Here is a 23180-nt window from a genome sequence, read left to right as displayed (position 1 = left end):
TGCAAATTTCCACACAAAGATTCAACACGACTAATTTGAGTTGCTGGTACTAATTATTTAAAAAATCGTGCGTGCACACAACGAATTTTTAATCCGGATTTATGCTCTCCTCAGCGTAGCGTGAATGAATATACTGAGGGCATTTATATTAGTATTTCATTTATTTCCCTCATGCAGAAAAAAAAAGAATATGCAGGGAAAACAGGCACATGCTACAAGGCAGCTTCTGAAAGCATAACGGAAATCAGTGTGAATCCCACAGCAGTCTCGGTGCTTGCCGCCATCATTGTAAATCTAAGCCCGTTGTAGCGTGCCATAACTCTTGAACGAGCGAAATCTTACACTGGCGAGAGTAATAGTAGAAGTAGCTATTAACAATGCCATTACGCTCGTGCAATTCGTCTTAGTAACAAGAGGAGTGGATATTTTGCGAGGAAGAAAGTCACGATGCCACTTATGGGGACCGCATATAGCCAATAAAATTGTCAAACCGTCGGGTAAAATATCAGTTCGATCATATGCCCAAATTACTGTTTGAAGTCAGTGCTTGAGTGCGTCTCTGTGATTTTAGTGCGTTTATTTACTTCGTGGCTAAAGTGTTACTCTGAACATACCAAAAATGCTCAAGTTGCTGTTGTAACGCGTCCGACTGTCCGTGCGGTCTATATTTGGGCTTCGTAGAAGTGCTCCAAATACCACGCAACGACCATGTACCACTTACATTCATCAATTTGTTTTTATCATACAGACCTAAGATTCGACGTTCACCACGAGGTGCCTCACGCGACCACAGCAACGTCTTTCTCAGCGTCTACCCCAATCTCGATCCGTTGCGTCATTCTTAAGGAATTATTTACTGACCACATTAATCTGATAGGCACAAAACGTACATATTTGGTGACTGTGTAGAAGTTTCGAACTTGAAGCAACAGGTCCCACCAGTGCTCCGAGATTTCGTCATACACCTTATTCATGAACGAAGGGAAGTCAGGGCCAGCCGTGATAACAGGAAGCAGGTAGAGGCACATTAAACAGAAAAACAACGGAATGCTCGTCCTGAAAAATAAAAAAGGTCCAGGAATGGTTAGGCATACGAACCTGGTACCATGGGCACTGAAGTGATTATTAAACATTGTGAGATAACTTATGCAGATTAAAGTCTGCGCAAGTGATCTCACAATGTTTCGCTCTTGTTCCGACTATTCTGAGTGCGTTTACGTGAATTTATATTAAAAAAAAAAACAAGTCGAAAGTGTTCTTCTTTCTGCATACCTCTTTCAGATTTCCCATGATGTTTGCTACGACGCGATCTCTTACGGATTGGCTTGACTGCGCGGCTGGCCGGCCACAGCGCCGACAAAATCGATCGCTCGGCCGCCGCAGTGTCGTCGCAATTTGATCGCGGCGTGATAACTGAGGTTTTACAAGATTTGCACTCGGTAGAATGTGGCTTTATTTAGTAAGTTCGTAGTTGGTATTAAGCTTATTAAAGTCGATGAAGTCAAAATAGCTACCCTCTAGTGCATATGCAATTCGTATATTTGCTTACGATGCTTCACTGGAATCGGCCTTGCGCCATAAAAATCCAATCATCATCATCAAGCTACGTATGCCTATGCGACTGGTATGCTTGCAGAAATTCTAAAGGCAGTTCTTTTTATTTTTTTAAACAATATGTCAGTTCAATTGTATTTCTACAAACGTTTGTTCTCTAAGCCCCTTTTACATAATGCCTTCGGGTCCTTAAGGTAACAAATAAAATGAAATAAAAAGCAGAAGAGTAAGCGAAATTAGTCTACGTAATAAGGAATTAAAATCAACCGAAACTTTTATTGTAAAGCGTAAAACCAAGGTACGAGGAGCAGTTGTCGCAGGGTGAACTAGCAGACCGGTCTTCAGCACGACCACACATTTCCGATCATTCTTCCGGTGTGTAGAAACGAAGTCACTAGTGGTCAGATACGTGTGGGGGCTAGCGGAAGCTTACTGCACAAACTGTATTCTGGAAACGCCCAGCCTTAAAGGAGTACTCACACGAAATTTTCGTGTTACGTTTTTTTTTTTGCTGCTATGGGTGCCTATTAGCCCACTAATCATAGAATGGCCCATTAGACGGTCGGTCGCAGCGTAAACAATTATTTACGGCGTCGTTTATTCGCGTCAGTTTCGGTTTCGACAAAACGAACGCGGAGTGGCCGCCATGACAGGAGGTATCACGTGGCGTCACCATTTTGTCGCACCGCTGACGCTCTGGACGCGCGCGCTTGCGAGCGCAGACGGGCCGAGGTCTTCACCTTACTCCGTGGTCTTTACCATCCCAACGCGCCCGGCAGCATGACGTCAGTCCCAAAACCACGACGTGCACACACGAAGTAGCAGCGCGCGCCAACCGCAGCCGGCGCGTGGGCTACGTCACGGGAGCCTCGACGTCGGCAGTTTGTGGCAAGGAGCAGATGATGTCATGTCAGCCCGCTCTGGGCTTTCTCGTGCGGGCAAAGATTAAAATGGATTTAAAATCTGTTGTACTGAACGGTTACTGTTGAAACTTGCTGGGAGATATCTCCTGATAAAAAGGAAGCATTTTGCATAGTTATCTAAGATAAGAGCTCAGTGCTACAATCCGACAAGTAAACAGCAATGCAAGTCATAACAGAGTGGGTCTCGGCATATATACTTGTTATTTGTGTTGGTCGTTTCATGTTCCCTCAGCCTATTCGGATGGAGTACAAGGCGACCAGCATTGTAGTGTGCGGGTTCGAACCCGGCGGAATTTTTTTCCCGAATCGACCAATGCGATATACCGATTACAGTACAAGCCATGGGCACTTCCGGTCCGATGCAGCACGTTAATTAAACGTGTTGATATGCCGCACCCGCCCCTAAACCGACCTAAAAGGTACGAAACCACTATTATTTACAAAAATAATGGGTAGAATTAAGCAAAGATGACATTTTACCGAAAAAATTACATGCAGTCTTGCAAAATACTTCGCACTGTTGGGGCTCGAACCCAGACCGTTTGGAGGCAAAGCCCGGGGATTTACCGTGGCTAGAAGGAATGTTCGAATTGAACAAGTAAGTGGCATTTTGTGCGTACAAGAAGTCGCGGGCTTGTACCCACAGGGGAATGGAAACTCGCTTGAAGCAGCCTATATAGTCGGATGGAGCACAACCCGGTTAGCATCGTCCTGTGCGGGTTCGAGTCCCGGGAGGAAGTTGTTCTTTTCCGAATTGGCTGACTGTGTGCCTTGGGTCAACACGGTTTTTACGATCCGGTGGGTACTACGCAAAGAAGAAAGGTGCGGGAGAAATGCCTCCGGATGCCGTGTTCAGCCGTCCAGGGTGTTCAGAGCGTTAAGCGCGTTCAGGGCGTTCAGCCACTGCGTCAGCCTCGCCACGGCCTTCGTTTAGGGCATGAAATGGTACTTTCTCGCTATAGGTAGTGCAAGGAGGTTTATCCGGCCCATTTCTTCCGTGAACATGTGAATAGCTTGTCATGGCGATTCCTGATGCATCGCTATTTCACGATCTCAGATGACGTCAGAAGCCATGGACGTGTTGCACGGAACCGAAACCGGAGCTGGCTTGAACAGCTCTCCAAAAAATTACGCCCACCTCGACTCGCGGGAACCCTGGTGTGAGGAGACGCTGAAGGGGGTTCCATTGTGCGTTTCCGTTGGGTCGATTACTCGAATTGCGTGAGCAATCGTCAGGTAATACGAGAGAGAGAGAGAGAGCAAGCGTGGCGCGGACGACCGTCGACTGAGAGACCGGCCGGAGCGCGGCACTCCGCTTATATGCGCAGTGCGCCCGAAACAGAGGAGACCGCGGAGAGAGAGGGCGCTGCTCATGCGCACAGCGCGCTTACGCCGCGCTCAGCGCCACCCACCGGCGGAGTGAGAGTGCGCTACGCCAAGCGCCCGCAGATGTTGGGCGAGAGTGTTCGCTATCGGAGAGAGGAGAGGAGGCGAGCGGAGGAGAGACGCAGCTGTGCGGACGCGGACGACGACGACGCAGGAGGGACAGGGCTGCCGGCAAGAGATGCTCCTCTCAGCGTCGCATCTAAAAATCAACCACTATCACTACATCCCGACACATGTACTGATTGCCAATAGCCCTAATCATTTTCCTTAAAGGGGCCCTGAAATACCTTCCGCCGATGCATGGATGTACATGTAACCAAATAAGACAATGTATTAGCAATCTCCTCCCGCAAGAATTTTGTTAAAGCGATGAGTATTAGCTGAGAAATCGTAAATAAAAAAAACCGCGCATTATCGTCGCGCCGCGTTTCCTCCTCCTTTCGCTGTTGACGGCGCGAGAGCTTTCCCTCCCATGATGTTGCGCTCTTCAGCGGTGACGTACTTCCGCTATGGCGTTTCTCAGACTGCCGTCTGCTACGGGCAAGCTTTGTTAACACCATGAATCCCGCACTCCGCTCAAGGCTGGAAAAGCGAACGAAAAATCTGGCCACATTTGTGCGGCGGCCTGGCCTTGCCCTTTCGCGTTGTGCGTTTCTGCAGGGCAGCACGTGACTTTTAATCGGCGGCGAACTCGCACCCGCTCGGGGATGATCGTGCGCTGGGTGCCTTTCATGCACCGCGCACTGTTTATCCAAAAAGCGGCGTATCAGATGTGGCCCCGCTGGTGCCAGGTCTTATTTTGCGGTGGTGGTAATTCCTGCTGGCGGCATGTGAAAAAAGACATTTTAAACCGATACAGAACCCGTGCACAAAACGCTTCAATCATGTGACCAGTTCAGCTTGGGGCGACGCGTGGTGGAGAGCGGGAACGTTGGCAAAACATGCTCCGGCGCGGCTCTGAGATTTCTAGCGCTGGAGCGAGCACCATTTCTTTGACAATCTCAAACATCGGTTGCCTTGGCAACAAGGCACAAACCGCCCCAGAAGTCAGTTACGGTTGCGTGATCCCGGTTCAGCTCGGGGCCCCACCTCGCGACATGTGGGCACTGCAGGTGTACCACTCACTCCCATTGGGAAGTGTGAGATGCGTTTGGCATTACAGGAGGCGATGGTGTGCGTGCTGTGGACGCCTTTGTTTCGCGATGAAATGCGACGTTGTACTTCTGCGGGTGGATAGTGCTTCCCATGGTCTGGATTATATTTCTCGAGCGACGTACGACTCAACCTCGCATGGGGTATGTGCACTGTGCGTGGCTAAAAGCCATCTCGGCTTGCGCGCCAGAGTTAAGTGATTTGCTGTTCGTCCCCGCAAACCGCGCGCGAGGTGAGTGCCGAATTTACGACGGGCAGGAGGAGGCAACCCATCGTCTGTCAATCGCGGTTCAGACTTGCAACGCATGTTGTTACTTTGTGTTCGTTCGAAACGCATCTCTGGATTGTTTTGAAGTGGAATAAAATGTGTGCGTCAAACCTGGGCATTCGGCTCAGGGCATTCTCTGCGATTGCACGAAAGAAGTGCCACGGGGCTTCAACGCTTTCTTTATGGAACGTACTCAGGTAAGAGAATATCCATGTCGTGTTATGGCCGTGTTGCATTCAATACGAACGGTTAAGCGTTTGTTTACACTTGTTTCGTTGGTCGTAAAATGTCCAAGCACTCCGACCGACACTCCCCTGGCAGATCAGCCGGCGAGCCGACGCTGAGCAGACGACTCATCTCTTTGCCGGAAGTGCGTGAAAAAGCCGCCCAATAGCATGATGTCTAGCTCATGACGAACATCTGGGAAACGATGATGTAGACATGTGAAGATGGCGGCGTCGAAAAACACGAAGGAAAGGGTGAGAAAAAAGCGACAAACTTTGCAACAAAAGTGTGAGCTTTTCGCTGCGCGTAAAAGAGTAATACTTGGCCCAGATGACCTTGAGGACCCAATCTAACGATTGCGCTACTTCATTTAGTGTGCTCAAAACGCCTTTCAGGGCCCCCTTAAAGGAGCCATGAAGAGAAAATACAAGTTTGGTTCATTCGAAAGGTTGCCTCGTTAGAACCATAACGACACCACTTATAACGCAAACTTCGCTCAAATAAGCTACATAATTAGGAAAAAAGGAAATGACCATGCGACCCACCAGCTCATTTTCCGCAACAGAACCTATGATGTCACTCGAGAATGCTCTGCGATTGGCGGAGGCCGGCAAAAGCAAACGCATGTTAGGCAGGGCTTACTGTTTGCATAGCGAGCTATATGCCCGTTAAACATTCTGCACATTCTTTTTATGACAAAGAACGGTGGAGTAAACGGTTGAAGTTCCGAACGAACACGCAAGCATGTGCGCCAATACGTACGAAACTACCGCCGGCCGAGCTCGACATCTCGCCGTCGCGCGGACGAATTTTCGGGTTCGAGGCTCTTAGGGGCCAACGAACCGTTCCAGCACGTAGAGCCGCGACCTTGCTTGGTATCTTAATCCCTTAACATGAGGTTGGCCGTCATATCGCCAACCAGCAAAGGTAAAAATAGTAACGAGGGGAGTAAGGAACAGCAAGAAGCGACGAGATAATGCCAGTCGTCGCATAAGTTTCGAATGGTGTTGGCTTGCTGCTGTCTTTACGAGCTCGTTTGTAGTTTAAACCACTGAAAACTTCAGTTTGTTCGAGTACATTACAATGAAATTTCGTTGCTGCGTTTTGAAATTCCCATGTACTACGGGCAAATCGTCGAGGGAGTGCGACATCCCCACCGGTGAAGAGATCTCCTTTCATGTGCTGCCAAACGACGAACCGCGGCGAAGCAAGTGGCTACGTTTTCTGAACTTTGCAAACGGAGGAGAAAGGGAGCTAAAGGAAGTACGAGTGTGCTCGCTTCATTTCCGACGAAGTGATTACGGCAGGGACCCTTACGTTAGCTCACTCCAGGGACATGCTGGCGCTCGTCGCCGACTTCGTCAAATCGCCGTCAAAGCGCTCTGACCTTGGGGGAAAAAAACGCCGTACACACCGCGCATTGACGCTCGTATATTTCTGCTCGGAGCAGAGAGCTCGCGCGAACGGCTTTCCATACACGACACCGGCCAACTGGCATAAGCGATACTGCTACTGAAATTGAACTATTATTAACCGTAATAAAAATACGGCACATACGTACCAGTCTGGATTCGCCCGTCGCGACGGGGCTGACGAGGCAGCGGTGCCGACGGCAGGGCGTTCGTCTGTTGTGGCTATCGCGGAATGGTCGCTTTCCCGTCCACCGCGTATCCCACAACTCCTGCCGCTCGTGCACTTAGAAGCATTCAGCGTTCAAGTGGTGTGAGGTTGTTAAATGCAAGCCCTACCTCCTCGGCGAGAGTTTTGTTCTCCGGATGAGGCGATTCGATGACTAGGGCTGCGGGTGCACTAGGTTTTACTAGTATTTTTAAAATGGCCGCCGTCTCGGTTTCGGCACGAGTTTCGGTTCCTGTCTGACTCCCGCGTGTGGGTGCTATATGGAGTCGACATACTAAGTATCTGTTTCATGGACCGGCTCGTATGACGCCATTGTTCACGTCACCAAATGTGCAATTTTAGCGAGAGATTTAAAATTTTGGCTTAAATTGCCTCATTTTTCAGTGGATAAAGCATCATTTGCTTCCGGGAAAGCGCTTGGGGTGCTATGAAACACCTAATCTTTCGAATAAAACAAACTTTTGTTTTCTCTTCATAGCTCCTTTAAGAAAAAATTACACTGACCCAAATGCCAGAGCATATGCATAAACTTTAAAATCACATCGTTTCTGAAATCCGGGAAGCTTTCATTATTGTACTGCATAAATTTACAGGCCTCGACACGCTCATTTTGTACTTCAACATTGGAATCTGACACTTCCTGTTTAACTCTTCACATCCTTGGCAAACAGATCAATTTTTGTTACCAGGGGCCCTATTCTCGACTGCACAAATTGCCGGCAATTTTCCGGAGGTCTTGTTTGATTGGCTTTCAACTTCGGTCATGTGCTGCCGGTTGACAAAGCGTTTGTGTGTGTTGTCGTCATTTTGACGTTTTATGACGTTTACGGGCACCATGCAGTTCTAAATTTTGCCTTATTTCTCTTTACAGAAAGCGCGTAATTCTTTGCCGGCAATGAAAAACCAGACTAAAAGCACTAGACATGGCAAAATAGGCCTGTCTTTGCTATTCAACAACAATAAGGCCTGTAATACGCGCCCTCTCTGTGATTGGCCGAGAAGGCATGACGTAATTTAAACAGTTGGCGGGAAGGATTACGTCATGCATTGGCAACTTCAGGCTGCGTAAAAGGGACGTAATGTTACGTAACAGCTTGAAAATGGCGGCTGTTTTTGTCGCAAGATAAAAGCAAAGTAGGGCAAAAAAAATTGCCCCCACGTCCCCGAAGGGAATCGTGAGGAAGTGCGAATGCATTTCTTGCGCCGAGAGTACACGGCGTAGTAATTCTGACATCGCCTTGAGAGGCGCCCAGCCAGCGAACGCTCTAAACTGGAGCAGAGCGAGCAGGAGACTGTAGCGAGAGAGCGCGCGCGAGCCGACCCACGGAGGTCTGGCGGTTTATCGCTGCATATAAAGGGGGGTACGCCGCGCTGAGCGCGCCGAGCCAGGTGGCTGAGAGAGAAGGCGGGCGCGCGAGAGAGAGGGGTGCGCGCGCAGCTGCAGCCAGCGAGGAGAGAGGAGGAGCGAGCGAAGGGGGAGGGGGACGCGCGTAGCGGCGCACGGCAGCTGCCGGGAGAGGAGGTGGTGCGTGACGTCACGGCGCGGGTGAGGAGAGGGATGCGCGCGGCGCACACCGCCGCGCCGCGAGGGAGCGGTGAGGGCGTGGCGTCACGTGGTGAGTGACGTCACTGCGCCGTCGCTACCGACGCTCCTCTCCGCTCTGCGCCGTTGCTAGGGAGAGCAGGGCTGCGGACGCCGCCGCCGCCGGCGGTGGATGGTTTGGGGTCGCTTATAAAGTGCATCGCACTTAAAAATTGCCCCGGCGTTCGGCGCCGCGAAATGTTCGCCAATTTGCAGCAGGCGCAGTTTCGCAAGCACGCCGTTTAAAGCATGTTTCCTACCGAAACAAATTATAGTTTCAACTGCATCCAAGTCAGCAATCATGGAGCATACAAATAACGTGCAGTATTTTGCTTTTATATTTGGCAATAAAGTAAAAATTATTTGTTGGGCGTAACCGCAACATAAGAGGGCAGTACAAGCCTCTCCATGACAAAGAGAACCCAATGAATGGCATTCGTTCACACTCGTCCTAGTAAGCTGTTGGGTCACATGATCGAACTCAAGAGAAAAATAACAAAGAAAAGTGACTCTTTGGTTCATTACAACGCTGATTGAAGTCGAGCTTGACGAATGAGTGAATCGGCGACATCGGTGAGCTCCGCGGTTATCAGGCGTAGGGCTTCGCTGCTCTTATGTGTCATAGAAAGGATGGTCGCGGCCACGGAGCAAGATATAAAGAGGAGCGCCGACTGTGGCCCAGAAAAAATCTTTTGCTCGGGCCGATAATGTCCACGCGCCGCCGGCCGCCCAGCTTTCCCTTTGCTCTCTTCCTCCTTCGTTCGCCCTCTCGTCGCTGTGCCTCTGTACATGGCTCTTCCCTTCTTCGCTCTCCCCAGAGGCATCTTTTCTTGCGCAGCGACGTCTGTCTTATGCCTGTCCTATTATGCAGGAGGCATGCGTGCACGCGCGGAATTTAAACACCCGTGCGCGGCCGCAATAAACGGCGCAGATAAGCGCACGCCGCCGCATACATGGCAATCGCTTATTCCCGGAATGTTTAGTCTGACATTATGAATATCCACTAAAAATATTGTACTAACCCAGCACATGTAAGACGCAACTGAACGACGACGACTTCAGAAGCACCAAAGAATGAGCAAGAGTAATATGGAACGCCACAACATAGTCTAGCGTGATTCTGCTTACGACGAATCGATGCAGCGCAAAGGTTACCCTCTGTTGTTATCCCGCTCTCCGGCCGCGTGCTTAATTATTTATGCTGCTTCTGCGCACGAACAACGCTTACGAGGGTCGCCCGGAGACTCCATCGGCAAACGGCAATGATGCACATTTTTGTGCCAATGACTGAATTGGACACCTGCCCTGTTGTATCAACTGTACAAAAACGCTGTCAGCTTGATAAGGAACCCAAGAATATCAAACGCATACTTCATTTTAACTCATGCCGCAACTTACCGCCCGATGTTCACTGTCGCTCTACGGTCGTGTTATCTCGTCGATAACACCGCGGTCTCCAAATAAAATGCTTCGATTTGTATGGCTGCAATTTTTTTGCCTACCAGGGTTCCTGGCGTTTTTTTTTTTTCGTTAAGCGACTGACCAGCAAAACAACCGGCTCGTTAAACCTTTTCTTGAAATGAAGGCTCGCGAAATGAAGGCTTGTGAAAAGACCGCACTGTCAGGGACTTGATCTTGAGCAGATTGCTACGTCGCGGGCAGTCGCGGGTGATGTTATCGCATTTCTGTTCTTTTCTGATGAGCGTGTAAGTGCCGGCCCGTGTTCTAGGCGCACTCTGTTTTGGACGCAAGTTGCAGAACTGCGAGAAAGCTGAGGGAACTTTTAAAATCGCCAGTGATCAGCACCAGTTACTCCTTTCGCCTTTTGTAAAACCTATTAAAACAGAGCCGAATTGGTATTCCCAAATTTACAAAACGGAGCCACGTTTCGGCAAGCACCGCGCAAAAGGTGGTGTTTGTATAGCAGCCATATGTTTGTATGTGGTCTCTATATTTTGTTTTCCCAACATGGAAACCAATCTTTAACGTATCTTTGCCGTACGGCCACTCAATTCCTTCGGGTCCGGGTTACCCGGAAGGTGCTGTCGAACAAGTTAATCAACTGTGCGAAGGAGGCACGCAATGAACGCGAAGCGGCGCCAAAGCAGGCCCAAAGCAGTCCGTGCCCAAAACTACCGTCGCCGTAGCAGACGACAGAGCCGACGGAATGCGTTCTGCCAACTCGCCCGTCGGCGCACGGGGAACGCCAGCCGCTTAGGCGCCGCCGGCTAAGGTCCCTTTCGCTGCGCCATCTACATTGTGCTCCGCGAGTTATGGACATTAAGAGCCCGCCGGAGAGAGCGAAGTCGGCGCTCCTGTTTATCTTGCTCCGTGGTCGCGGCCGTCTTTTAAATGCAGAGCATTTCTTTAACTCACAATGTCACCCGTCAATTGGCGATCGGCGTCCGCAGCCAGCCAGCACGTGCGCCCCTCCCCCGCTCCTCGTCGCTGTCAACAACAGGTGCGGGCGCGCATGCGCGTGCTCCGGCGCTGAAAGAGGCGTTGCAGCAGCAGGTGCTACCTCCTCTCCCTCTACTGCGCGCGCTACGAATATAAAGCGGGTATCGGCACGGCTCACTCCATTCTAATCCTGCGCTCTGTTCTGCTTACTCTCGAGTTTGGTCGTCGTCGAAGTTCATAAGCGATGGAAGCAACACCTTCAACCAGTACCGCGACGCGAGCCAACGTCAGCGTTGCAGTACCAGTTCAAGACATCGTGCCATCCTCTTCATCGACGGCGGCAGAAGACAAGGCGGCGAGACGGCGCGCTGCCGACGCCGAACTTCGTGCACGAGAAGCCGCGGCCAAACGTCAACGTCGGGCCTTGGATCCTTCGCTCGGGCAACCAGACGTGTCTGCGCAACGCCCAATGCTCTGCATTTACTCGTGTCCCTCGCGCGGGGGCATGCGACGTAGGTTTTTCTGTGATCACGCCATAAACTTGTAAGATAGCAGCAGACGATGGCGTGGCGGCGGTGGCGGCAGGGAAGGTGATAACGCAACAAAGCTTGCATTGAAGCAGAGAGCTCAGCTATGTTACTAAAAGCGATTGAAAGAAATAAATAGATACGGTAAAAAAATTGTCTGATGTTCTTTAGCTCGACATCCGCCTTTCGCTCGCTTTTGGATCAACGTTACTCGATCGCCTTGTGGTGTTGACGCCAATTTTGACCTCCAGAAATGTTTTTCTTGTCAGCCTCAGCTACCGTCTTATTTTTATAGTACATGCCAAGTGTTTTTATATCTTTCTTGCACAATATTTGATATCTTAGTTGCGATCTTTATGAGTGAATCGTCAAATTACACTGCATGTCGTCATAGCTTTCGGGGCCGCACGTCACTGATTGCTTACGTCGTGCTTACGCAAAAAATTGCCGGCAATTTGTGCAGTCGAGAATGGGGCCCCAGGTCTGACGGAATCGCATCTCCTCTGTAGTTGCTGCGGCCGCCGCAGATGTCGCATGGTATTATTTCTTCTCTCTGGCTTTATAATTGAAAGAATGATTTAATGATAGGATAAACTATAAAAGGTAAGTTTATTTGAGCCCGCACTCTAAGAAAAAAGGGTAGAAAAAAGGAGGAAATCGAGGGTTTTCTCCCCCGGACCAGCGAGATTCTCCCTTTAGCTAATAACACGTAGCGCCCTCTGTACGGCCTCTACGAAACACCGAAATGGGGGAGGAAATATTCTCCCCTGTCGTCTACGATCTGCTGTCGGCGCCGAAAACGAAACCGTTCATCGTTGCACCAGAGTCCTGTTGCACTGTGGCTTTCGCCGATCGGGCGCATACGTCGACTATGACCATCACCTCCCCTGTGATGTGCTGCTTGCTTGTTTTCTGGCTGTCTTTCTTTTTATTATTACCTAGTGCCCGCCACGCTAACGCACGGCTCGCCAGCCGTGTGTTTGAATCACATTCTGTGGGCAGCGCTGCATGCTTGCTGTGTGCGACTCGCCTGCCCTGTTCAACGTTACCACTGCATTTGTGGACGTTTTATACTTACGCCCAAGGGTAAAAGAGGTCAGTGATGATAGCAAACTGCCCCTTTTTTCGTCAACGAGCACGGACCGCAGCATATTGACGCATCGGTTACCAACAACAAAAGGCCCCCATTCGGTAAAATTGGCTGAATGGTAAAATAGCGAAGGCGAGGCAATATGTATCATTACCCAAACATACCTGACGCACTGTTTCGTGAAACGTTTTTTCTACTTTGAGCTATTTTACTGCTTCTTACAAAACCTCAAATTAATAAAAGTTTGCAATTGCACGAGTTTTATTTGATGAAATAACAAAACCCACCTAAGGCTTACGCACTGCCCTGAAGTATCGAAACAAGCAACGATCTCACTGTTCCTACCTGCGTTCTCGGCGATCAGGGTTATAAATACTTTGTCGCCGTTTCAATGTTTAGTTGTGGCTTGTGGTCATAAGGACATGTGTAAAGTGCACTATATGTTGTGTGTTGCGCGTATTGTGCGTTGGCAGTGTCATTAATGAAGTGTATGTCGCTGTGTTGTGCTATGTTTCTTCCCAATATGTGCCCGCCCGCATGCGACCTCTGTGATGTTGGCTATAATAATATACGTTATCCATAAAGGAAACTAATGAATCGCCTTGATGTAAGTGCCCACTGATGGTGATGCTTAGTAGCTTCCCCTCCCCACCCCTACTTTTTTTTTTTGCGTCATCTATCGGTCATTTTAAAACGTTTACGGTTGCTTTACTTCGAGCACGCCAGGGGGCGAGCATTGTCATCTCCTCGCTCGGACGGTTGCGATGGTGGCGATGGTTGCGACAGCGACGGATACGTTTTTCGTGTTGCCTGCATTGCCTTTGCGTTGAGATTGCAGACGATCCGCGTTTTGATGCATCGGTTGTAGCAAGGTAAGACGACTAACAACAACTGGTTGTTCTCAAACGGCCGCACTGGATGCTTGTGATCTCGAGAGCGGTGAACGGCAGGGTTACGAGCCTTTCGGAAATAAAGGCGGCATTTTGGAAGCAATCGGTATGACTTCTGCTTTGTTTACGGCGGCGCGTTCGCTCTGAACGAGTAGGCGGGGCGCGCAGCGAGACGAATGCAAGAAGTCGCGCATATACGATTGGCGACATCGCTTGCTAACCGCAGTTCTGGTGCTCGGTAGGTAATTTCTTGGTTATTTTAGCGCATTTTAAGCGCACACAACCACGGTAACCTACGTATTGGTACTTCCTCGATCCTCAAACCGATCAGCTCGCTAGGCCTTTCTCGCATGACAAGCCTTGCCATAGCCTCCTTTATACTTTAAAGGAGGCTATGGCCTTGCTTGGGTGACGCTGCCAGGGGAGGAACACTCCTCCATTAGCTCACGAAAGGGGGAAATCTTCCTCCACTCCTAGGGGTAGAAACGCGCTCCTCCCTCTTAAAGGGAGAATCTTTCTACCTCTTAGGGAGAAATATATGATACATTCCTGTTCCACCCTTAAGGGAGAAACTACCACACCCTTTTTTCTTAGAGTGCGCCTATGCTATGAAAACGCAAAAGGAGTTTTGACAAATTAACTTCAGCGTCCCTTTAAAGGGGCCATGAAGACAAAATACAAGTGTGGTTTAATAAAAAGACTGCGCTTCCCGATATTTCGCTACTAATTTCACCGCGAACTTCAAAGAAATAATCAAGATAATAAGTAAAACAGATGCGATAATGGCGACTCCTCAGCCAGTTTCCGGCGATTTCTCTATGACGTCACAGACTCGTGCTTGTGCAAATGGCAGCCGCCGACCCAAGCCACCACCAAGAATCATGACTGTCCGATTGTAGCGGGGCTTCTACTTCCGTTTGATTGTTTCGCTTGAACGCTAACGTGAAGTTTACGCAGCGATAACTGTTTTCAGTGCTGGCCCAAATTACGTCACTGCTGCTCATACTACTTCAGTGTACGCCATATTTCACGTGCCATATTACGTCCATGGCGCACAAAATGGCCGATGCGCGGAACACAAAATGGCCAGCTGTTCGAAAGATAAAAAACAAACAAACACGTCTAAGGGTGCTCGCCATGATGCTACATTTCTGAGGCCAGCTTTCAGAACAATTGTAACTAATTTAGTTGAGCAGAAAGTGTCGTACATTTTGCGTCGGGCGGAACTCAAACCGGGGTCCTCCGAATGTGAGACCACAACGTGCGCCATAAACCGCATTTCGATGATTCTTATGAGATAGGAAAGCCTAACTAAAGGGCTGTGGTCTTCGACTTGAAGACGTGTGTTAAAGGGACATTTACTCAGCGTTACAGAAAAAAAAATTGAGCATGGTAATTGAGAATTGTACATAATCACTAATAGGGCACATGTAGGGCTGGCAAGGGCGACTGGCCAAGCGTTTCAGTCATGGTAACCGAAGGAGCAACAAGACGTCGAAAGGAGAGAAGTATGGTGACTGTAACGAGAGGATACACGGGTACCACTGGATACATGCCACTGTCCACTGGTACGTCGTGGAACGTGCTGCCTTCCTCCACAAATTTCATCGGCGTCATGCATGCGGCTAGGCATTCTGAATCGTCCACATCAACAGTAGCTGGGAAACATGGCGGCGCACACAATACCTGAATATCAGTTCCACTATTCAACAGTAACGTTTTCCCCATCTCTACATCAGAAGTAGTGCTCAGGTTGCCTAAAAGTTTTATGCAGTTATTCATTTTATTGCCTATTTCTTTTTTATTATTAATTTACGTGTTAAATTTCCTGGCCCATAAGGGTTCCCCATTCACCTACCTTATGTGTCTCAAAACAACACCGCTGACGATTGTAGTGACTCCGTTGTATTTTTTCTTCGCAGTAACGAAGCACATCAGGAACCCACTGCATATAAGGAAAAACAGAAGGATACTGGATAACTACGAAGAGTTTTTATAGGAATGTGCATGAGACGCCACGTTTGCTCATAACGGCATAAATATGTGGAAATAACTTGGTGCATGCCACGGGCATGGCATGACCTTTGAACAGTAGTAAAATGGTGCCCTACGATACATTTATTCCTTCTCCCTTAAACCTAAATTTTCGTTCACGACCTTTTGGGTGGTGGTTCTGTAATTCATGGCAATTGCTCAGTGCCCGTGTTCTACTTCTGCCTGAGCATCTTACTCTCCATTTCACCAGGGAGTTGCGGGTGCTTGTCTTATGACCCGCTGCCCTAACTATGGATGCTCACCGTATGGCCTTATCGGCTTAACTGAGTGGCCTCCTTTAGGATCTTTCTGCATTAGGCGAAGTATTTAATTTTCTTGTATTTTCTTTTATCGAGGTGATAATTCTTTGGTAGTTTCAGATCGCCTCTTACATAAAAAATACGTCTGACACAAAAGTCCCGCAAATTACAAGATAATTTACAACAACAGTGTAGATTTTCTCTCTTCACAATCTGTATGTGAAGATCAAGCTCCTGAACCTCCCAAACTGATTAAATTATGCAGTTAGAAACAGCATCAAGTTGCGAAAAAAATGTAGCTGGGGAGTAGAGAATCGCTCTTGCTCAGTAATAGTTTATTCTAACATCCCTACAATATTTCCCCTCCTTGGCATCACGTCTTTATGATTCGCAATGTCATAGACTGTATAATGTAAAATTAAGACTTCCACTTGCTGATAGACCTCAGGTTTGGCACCGCAAGCGACAAACGCTGTAGGATCCGGACTTGTACGTGGCGCGTTACAAGTACATAAATTACTTGTAATCGATTACATTTTTCTGTAAGTTTCGAAGCTTCAGGTGCTTAGTTTATGGAGTACCGTTCCTTGTAATTCCATTACTTTTTTTTTGCTGTAATCGGTTAGAAAACTACCCCTTGCAATATTTCTCGAATTATTTTTTAGCGAAGGTAGGAGGGGGGGGGGGCGGGGGGGGAGCGCTGGAGTCACTCAGTTCAGTGCAAAAATTACTACTTTCCTTTTTCCTTTATCGAAACCATTTAAAGGGACACTGAAGTCAAAATCGAAGTTGGTCTAAAAACATATACTGGGGTCCTTACAAAACGAATATACCAGTTTCTGGGGCAGTATCTTTAGAATAATCTCGTAAATAATGAAAAAAAAAAAATGAACCTAACAGTCGTCCAGCAAAAATGACTTAAATAGCGACTGAGTGGATGTGCCTAGAGTCACTTAAGGAACCACACAATGAGAAGAGCGCACACAAGCTCTGAACAACAACAACAAAAAAACACGTAAAATCTTTCTTTGCACGTTAACTTTTATAACGTATCATAAGTCACAAACAATTACAAATGTACAGGTATAATTCCAGCCGTGCCGACATTCGCAAGCTGCCAAGCCGCGGCGCCGGTGGCGGTTGCGATGGTTATTGCAGGTTCAGCGTATTCACGTGCCTGTTACCTCCAAGTCTACGTATACCAAGGCTGTGCTACGTAAGCCCATCTGTAGAGCCGTAAGTGGGAATTTCTTTATTGAGTATTCGAATGAACGCGCTCACGCATGCCTGCATAGTAATAGTACGCAAATACACACATACTGCCATTCAGGTGCTAGTACACCAGATAACGTAGGCGCCGTTTTTACTCAACGCATTGGGTGCTGTAACAAGTGGAGCTAAAATCGAGTTCACCGAAGCGGCTGAAACCCTAGTATCCATAACAAGTCTGGAAAGCAAAAAAGCGCCCCTGTTGTCGTTCTTGCTCAGGTTGTGCTGTCCGCTAGACGTTGTGTAGGTAAACTAAACGGACGCGTGCGGCACAAAGATCGGCGCACACAGAGCGGACGTGTAGGGCGGGCAAGTTGTTTTGTCGTATGCGCCGACAGCGCGACCAGTGGCTCCTGCATCCGTGATGGTTCGCTTTGTAGGTTTTAGCAAAGTCCTTAAAGGAGCCATGAAGAGAAAATGCAAGTTGGTTTTATTCGAAAGATTTCGTGTTTTATAGTGCCCCCAGCGCTTGTCCGGATACAAACGGTGCTTTATTCACTGAGAAATTAAACAATTTAGGTTAAAATTTTGATTTTCCCGCTCAATCGTGCGTTTTCGTGGTCCCAAATGACATCACAGGAACCGACCGCTCTGCAGCCTAGAATACCTTCATTCACGCATCCGCCGTACAGGGTAGAGACACGTATACGCTGGCGCCGCCATTTTCGGTTGCTCGCTCACCGCCGAAGCAAGTCATTGTGTCAAAACAGCGCTAAAATTATCGCCGCAACGCGGTTTACTGAAGAAGTTTGAATCATATTGTCTGTTTCGCGTTGCTAGGTCTCGTGGGAAACGAAAAGAATAACGCGTTGAGCCCGTTGGCCCAACTGCGGCGGCACGGGACCGTTCAAAGGTTGTCTCCACCCTGTACAGCGGTGTTGGTTTGTTCCCGCGTTTCTTTACGTTCCGTAACCTAGATGGCGCCACCATACCGTGGCAAGCGTTTGGTTTGTTTTTGCCCGCATTTAAACCTGGCTTGTTTTTGTTGTGGGAGAAAATATTCGCTCCCTGAAACAGTGCTCGCTCGACAAATGGGGTCACGTAAGACACCGTTGCTTGCGTCAATCGGCCAGTGTCGTCTGAGACAACCCCAAGCCCCGTAGTGCTGTGCAGCTAAACCAAGCATGCTGTGCGCAGTACGAACAGCAGAACGCATCAGTACTTCTATGTTTACATGTGCTTTCGTAACTTCCACTGTTTGTCCCATCATTCTTATCGCTTTGTAAAGAATGTGCCCTAAATTTAAGCGCAAATCGTTCGTTCGTCTAGTTTGTAAGCTCTACCTAATTTGCGTCTGCTTCTGCCAGCCTCCGCCAATCGCAGAGCTTAGCTCATGTGACGTCATAGGTTCTGTTGCGGGAAATGAGCTGGTGGGTCGCATGACCATTCCCGTTTTTCCTAATTATGTAGCTTATTTGAGCGAAGTTTACGTTAAAAGTGGTCTCAGTATGATTCTAACGAGACAATCTTTTGAATGAACCAAACTTGTGTTTTCTCTTCATGGCTCCTTTAAATACTGTTCGAAAGCATTAAAGGACTCTGATTTTAGTTTTCCTGCTAGACCACACCGCTGTCTCACTCGCTTCCGGGCTCGGTGAACGTCACGCGAAACGTCATGAAATGGCGCGAGGGATGCAATGCATTTCTCAATTGGTAATGCCTCGGCAATTGAAGCATCTTTCGCCACCGAATAAACGCTGAGAGGGCTACGGGGCAGTTGAAATTTCGTGTGAGCCCAACTTGCTAGTTGCCTTCAGCGTCCCTTTAAGCACGAGACGTTGAGGATTATTAACGCCACCTCACTATGCTTCGTTACCGGCTTTAGGATACGCCAACAGGGATCTCGTTGGCGTCTGCGTCCGTCCGTCTGCGTCGGTGTCCGTCATAGATATTTTACGAACTGTTATTCTTACTACCCACGGAAACCAAGCTCCACTTAGAAGTTTGACACGGTGGAGCGCAACACTAAAAAAGCTTTTCACGAAAATTTTAGATACGTACATGCAGGTACCGATTTTTGCGACTCAATTTACCGGTGAACTCGCTATTTATGTCATTATATATGTGTATATAGGTGCTACAATAATAACATTATTGCATGTAAGGTAACGTGGGAAGTAAGCGATTAGTCTAGAGAAATTTTTCGGTTACTTTTTTGAGGATAAAAATGTTATCGTTATCGGCAATTTTTTACAGTGAAGTAATTGCAATTGTCATCAGTTACTTTTTTCAGTAACGTTTACAAGTATGCGAGGACCACACAAGGGCAAACCGAAGTCTGCAAGGTATTGCCTTCATGGATGTTATTCCAAGCCACATGTAAAAAAATAAAATGGATGCATGCCCACCTAACGTGAAAGCTGTCGGAAGTGCGGAGCATTCGCGAGTGTTTCCTTTGTTTTATTGTTGTCAGTACCTTCTGCGTGGTTATCTCCTGCTTATTTGTGTTTTGCTTTTGTTGTTCTGTGGTTTTCAGTTCTTTTTCTGTGTTTTGCTTTTCTTTCTGTATGTGTCACGTTTCTTTTTCTGGGTTTAGGTTTGCTTTTTCTGTGTTTTACTTTTGTTTATCTTTTTTAGTCAACTCGAGAGCAATAACCCCGTACATTGCTCGATTTCTGGGCAGTCGCCCGCGTGGGTATGCGCCGCGACGCGCCACATGGATATGCGCCGCCTCGTACTCAATCCGCAAGGCCGCGGCAGCCGCACGCTATGGAGGTTAGCATCATAAGCCACAAAAGCGTACACCCGGCGTCAAAAGTTTCTGGGACGCAATGTCGAAAATCGAAGCCAATTTCTCTGCTGCCTAGTGGCTAAGCTCCTGGTATGAGTATGGTGATGATGCTGCTAAGTGCGATGCTTCGCTTAGGAAGGCTAATTAAGTGCTTAGCCATCAAACAACAGAGAAATTGACTTGGATTTTCTAAATCGCGTCCCGGAAACTTCTGACGCCGGGGGAACATGTCCTGTGCCTTGTTTTTCAGAGACGATAGTCTTCGTTTGTGTGCTTAAGCCCGAAAGTTTTGTTCTGTCTGCCTGTTTGTACCCTGTTTCAGCCACCCGGCTAAAAGTTATAAATTCTCTTGAAAGGGAAGTTATTATAGACAAAATCTTTCCAAACCACTAAATATGGTGCCTCCCTTCGTCCTTGTCAACACCGTTGCACAAAAAAATAGTCAGTCGGCATACTTGAGGCAAAACATCGACACATAACTAGTACTCGCAGTGTTCATACACGCGAAAATAGACGTGTGCTTGATTTTTGCTGTAGACAAAAAATTCGCGTTGAAAACAACGCTTGCCCTCCGAAATACAAAAAAACGCCCCTTCCCAAGACTGCACCTAGTAGAAGAAGTAACAACTGGGCTAGTTGGTAATGCATATGGGACATCTAGAAGGTAGCGCACTTAAACACGGACACTAGGGAAAGAATTGACAAATCACGCTGTGGTTTGTCAATTCTTTCCCTAGTGTCCGTGTTTAAGTGCGCTACCTTCAAGATGCCCCACCTGCACCTAGTGGCGACATTCCAAGTCCACCAGTAAAGAAAAGTTGCAATAGATGACCCGCGAGTAGTAGAATTCGGGAAAATTGAATCGATTTGAGCAAACCTCCGCTATGTTTATCATGGGAGGACAGAGACAGGAGGGGAAAAGCATGAGAAGTGGACGAGGGAGAGAAGAAGGCATCTACGTGGAAGGGGTGGCAGAAGACTATCGTCTTTTGACGACATTTGCCGCGAAGCCAGCAGATACGCGGCCAATTTTGTCCCTAGGGTATAAATTAACCTGACGCAACCGGTTCGAGAAAGATTTAGGTCACACCAGAAAGTATATAAGAACAAGACGAAGGGACCTAAACCTGAACCCGAAACAAACCGGCGTTTTTGTTTTTTCGGTTCGACAACATGGTAATAAGGCGTTTCGTTCTTACCTGATGAAGAAGAACGTATCCACGCAGTTGCAGGCTAAGGCTGGGAAAATAACCGACCACTTCTTGGACTCTATCAAGAAGTTGAGAGGGCGGGCTGAAAAGCGAAAAATTTTCGTCTTAGGTCCCCAATGAGAAAAAATTCAGAAAATTTCTTTTCACCACTATCTTTGGAGGATAGTTTCTGGTATATGATGCCGGATGCATTAGATGGCACGGTATGTCGAAAAACCGGCATATCTCGCTCACAGAATGAACAAAAAAATGGGCGATGTTGCAAAGAAGGAAAATAACGCAAAATAAGATTCGTTAAATTTGGATCTGGAGGGGAATTAATCGAAGGGCGTCCGGACAGTGGGACGAACCCGCACCCCATTGTCACAAACTAAGACATTGCTGTTATTCAGCTTCACCACAATGCAGTACATTAGGCAATGCACACCGCTAAGAATAAAATTTCGGCAAATGAGGATGTTGGCCTTATTGGCCTTATGATTTACTCAAAAGTTCGGTGCACGCGCGGTACTGCATTACGCAATGCAACCATGCACGACATTCTGTATCGGGCAGTGGCACAGCGTTGATTAAAATTTTGAGTCAAATGCCATTCACGTTGTTCTCATCTGCCGAATTCGTTTTGGTGGCGGCATGGATTGGTCACTTGATTGCATTGCGGGGAGGCTGATCAACGCGCTTTCCTTAGAGTGCATGAGGAATCGATGGCTCCAGCGGGCAAAAGGTGGACCCAGAGAATGCGTTGCGGCCTTAGACTTGGAAACGTGCTCTTAGACATGTACTGAAACCTGCATGGGTACTTTCATTATGCCAACTACACCAGTAGAAATAATTACCATAATTTACAAGAGCTTATTTGTGCCCACTACAGGGCAAAGGCCTCTCACAGGTATTTCTGGCCACTCCAATTCCGGTGTTTTCTGAATACATTTTGTTGCGCCAACTATTTGTATGCCATCACACCTTCGGATGTATTTTCTTGCCCTAAATCGTTTGCCGTCAGTTGGTATCCCTGCCCTTAAACGGATGTCTCACCGCTTGTAACGGTGCATTATGTACTTATAAGGTGCTTTTAGTGAGATACCATGCTGCACGAGGACAATAAAACAATAACTGTTATCAAAAATTGTTTTCCTTTCACAATTTGAGGTTCACCCAAATAAGGAAATATCCGAGCTCACCTTTCTTGGGAAGCCCTATCGCTCTCTTTGAATTCTAAAACGAGATGTAGATTTTGCACATGTGTGTTGTTCTCTACTACTTGAAGCCAAGGATAACAGCACCGGCTCCTGATTATCCTTCCCGAAATATTAGTAAGTCGAGGATATTCTTGTAATTGTTTACACGTTAATTACGTTAACTTCGTGCTCCACCTTTTCATACTGAGTATGAAATGGCGAAGGTCTTCCATCTCCCAAAAAAATCATGCACTGTGACTCACCCACAGTGTCGAGCAATGTTTGGAAGCAGTGTCCGTAGACGATGGTGGCAATGCTAATGTATCGAATTCCGTGTAGAAACCGGAAGATGTACTCGTCACTGTCTTTGTCATCTGGGATCTTGAGAAGCATGCGCGTGTTCGACAACACGGAGAAGGCCGTGATCACCTTTGCGGCTGCACCTGCAAAATGACGAGAGTGGCGAGGCCAGGAATGTTGGTTAAGGAGATAATGAGGCCTGAGAGAAGAAAATAAAATGGCCATCGTGGTGTGAAAGTTTCACCTTAGACGTGTCTTGAAATTTAAACAAGTATGTAGTTCTCTACTAGGTGAAACTAAGGCGAAAAATCAACGAGTGACTCAAGAAGTTTAGAATGCAGTTTAGGCTATACAAATTGCTTGCTGCCATTTGCGGCGATCTGAGCATTACTTCGTGGCTGTATTTCCTTTATTGTGATTACGAGCTCTATCGGACTATTTTCATGGGCTGCGGTAGCCTCATGCAGGTCTGCTGGTAGAGCAATACATCTTAGAATGGGCGGGTACACGGTCATGCCATCTTCCACACTGCTGCTCTTTTTTCTGGCATGTGGGAGGGCCC

At 47.8% G+C, this 23180-nt stretch overlaps 1 protein-coding gene across 2 annotated transcripts in view; it reads right to left on the bottom strand.

The window, feature by feature from the left end:
* Positions 1-23180, bottom strand: part of LOC144173080 (nose resistant to fluoxetine protein 6-like) — a gene marked incomplete at its 5' end in the record, with an annotated part of 71517 nt that overhangs the window by 30186 nt on the left and 18151 nt on the right. For both annotated transcript variants that reach the window (XM_077701593.1, XM_077701594.1), the window contains 4 exon segments: positions 891-1056; positions 15494-15580; positions 21129-21222; positions 22582-22761. In XM_077701593.1, the coding sequence (XP_077557719.1) occupies positions 891-1056; positions 15494-15580; positions 21129-21222; positions 22582-22761 (527 nt within the window).

This window comes from Haemaphysalis longicornis, unplaced genomic scaffold, assembly GCF_048455015.1.
Source record: "Haemaphysalis longicornis isolate Haplotype H1 unplaced genomic scaffold, Haemaphysalis longicornis Haplotype H1 scaffold_284, whole genome shotgun sequence".
Classification (NCBI taxonomy): Eukaryota; Metazoa; Arthropoda; class Arachnida; order Ixodida; family Ixodidae; genus Haemaphysalis; species Haemaphysalis longicornis.
Note: the sequence above shows the minus strand (reverse complement) of the source record. Positions and strands in the feature narration are given on the sequence as shown.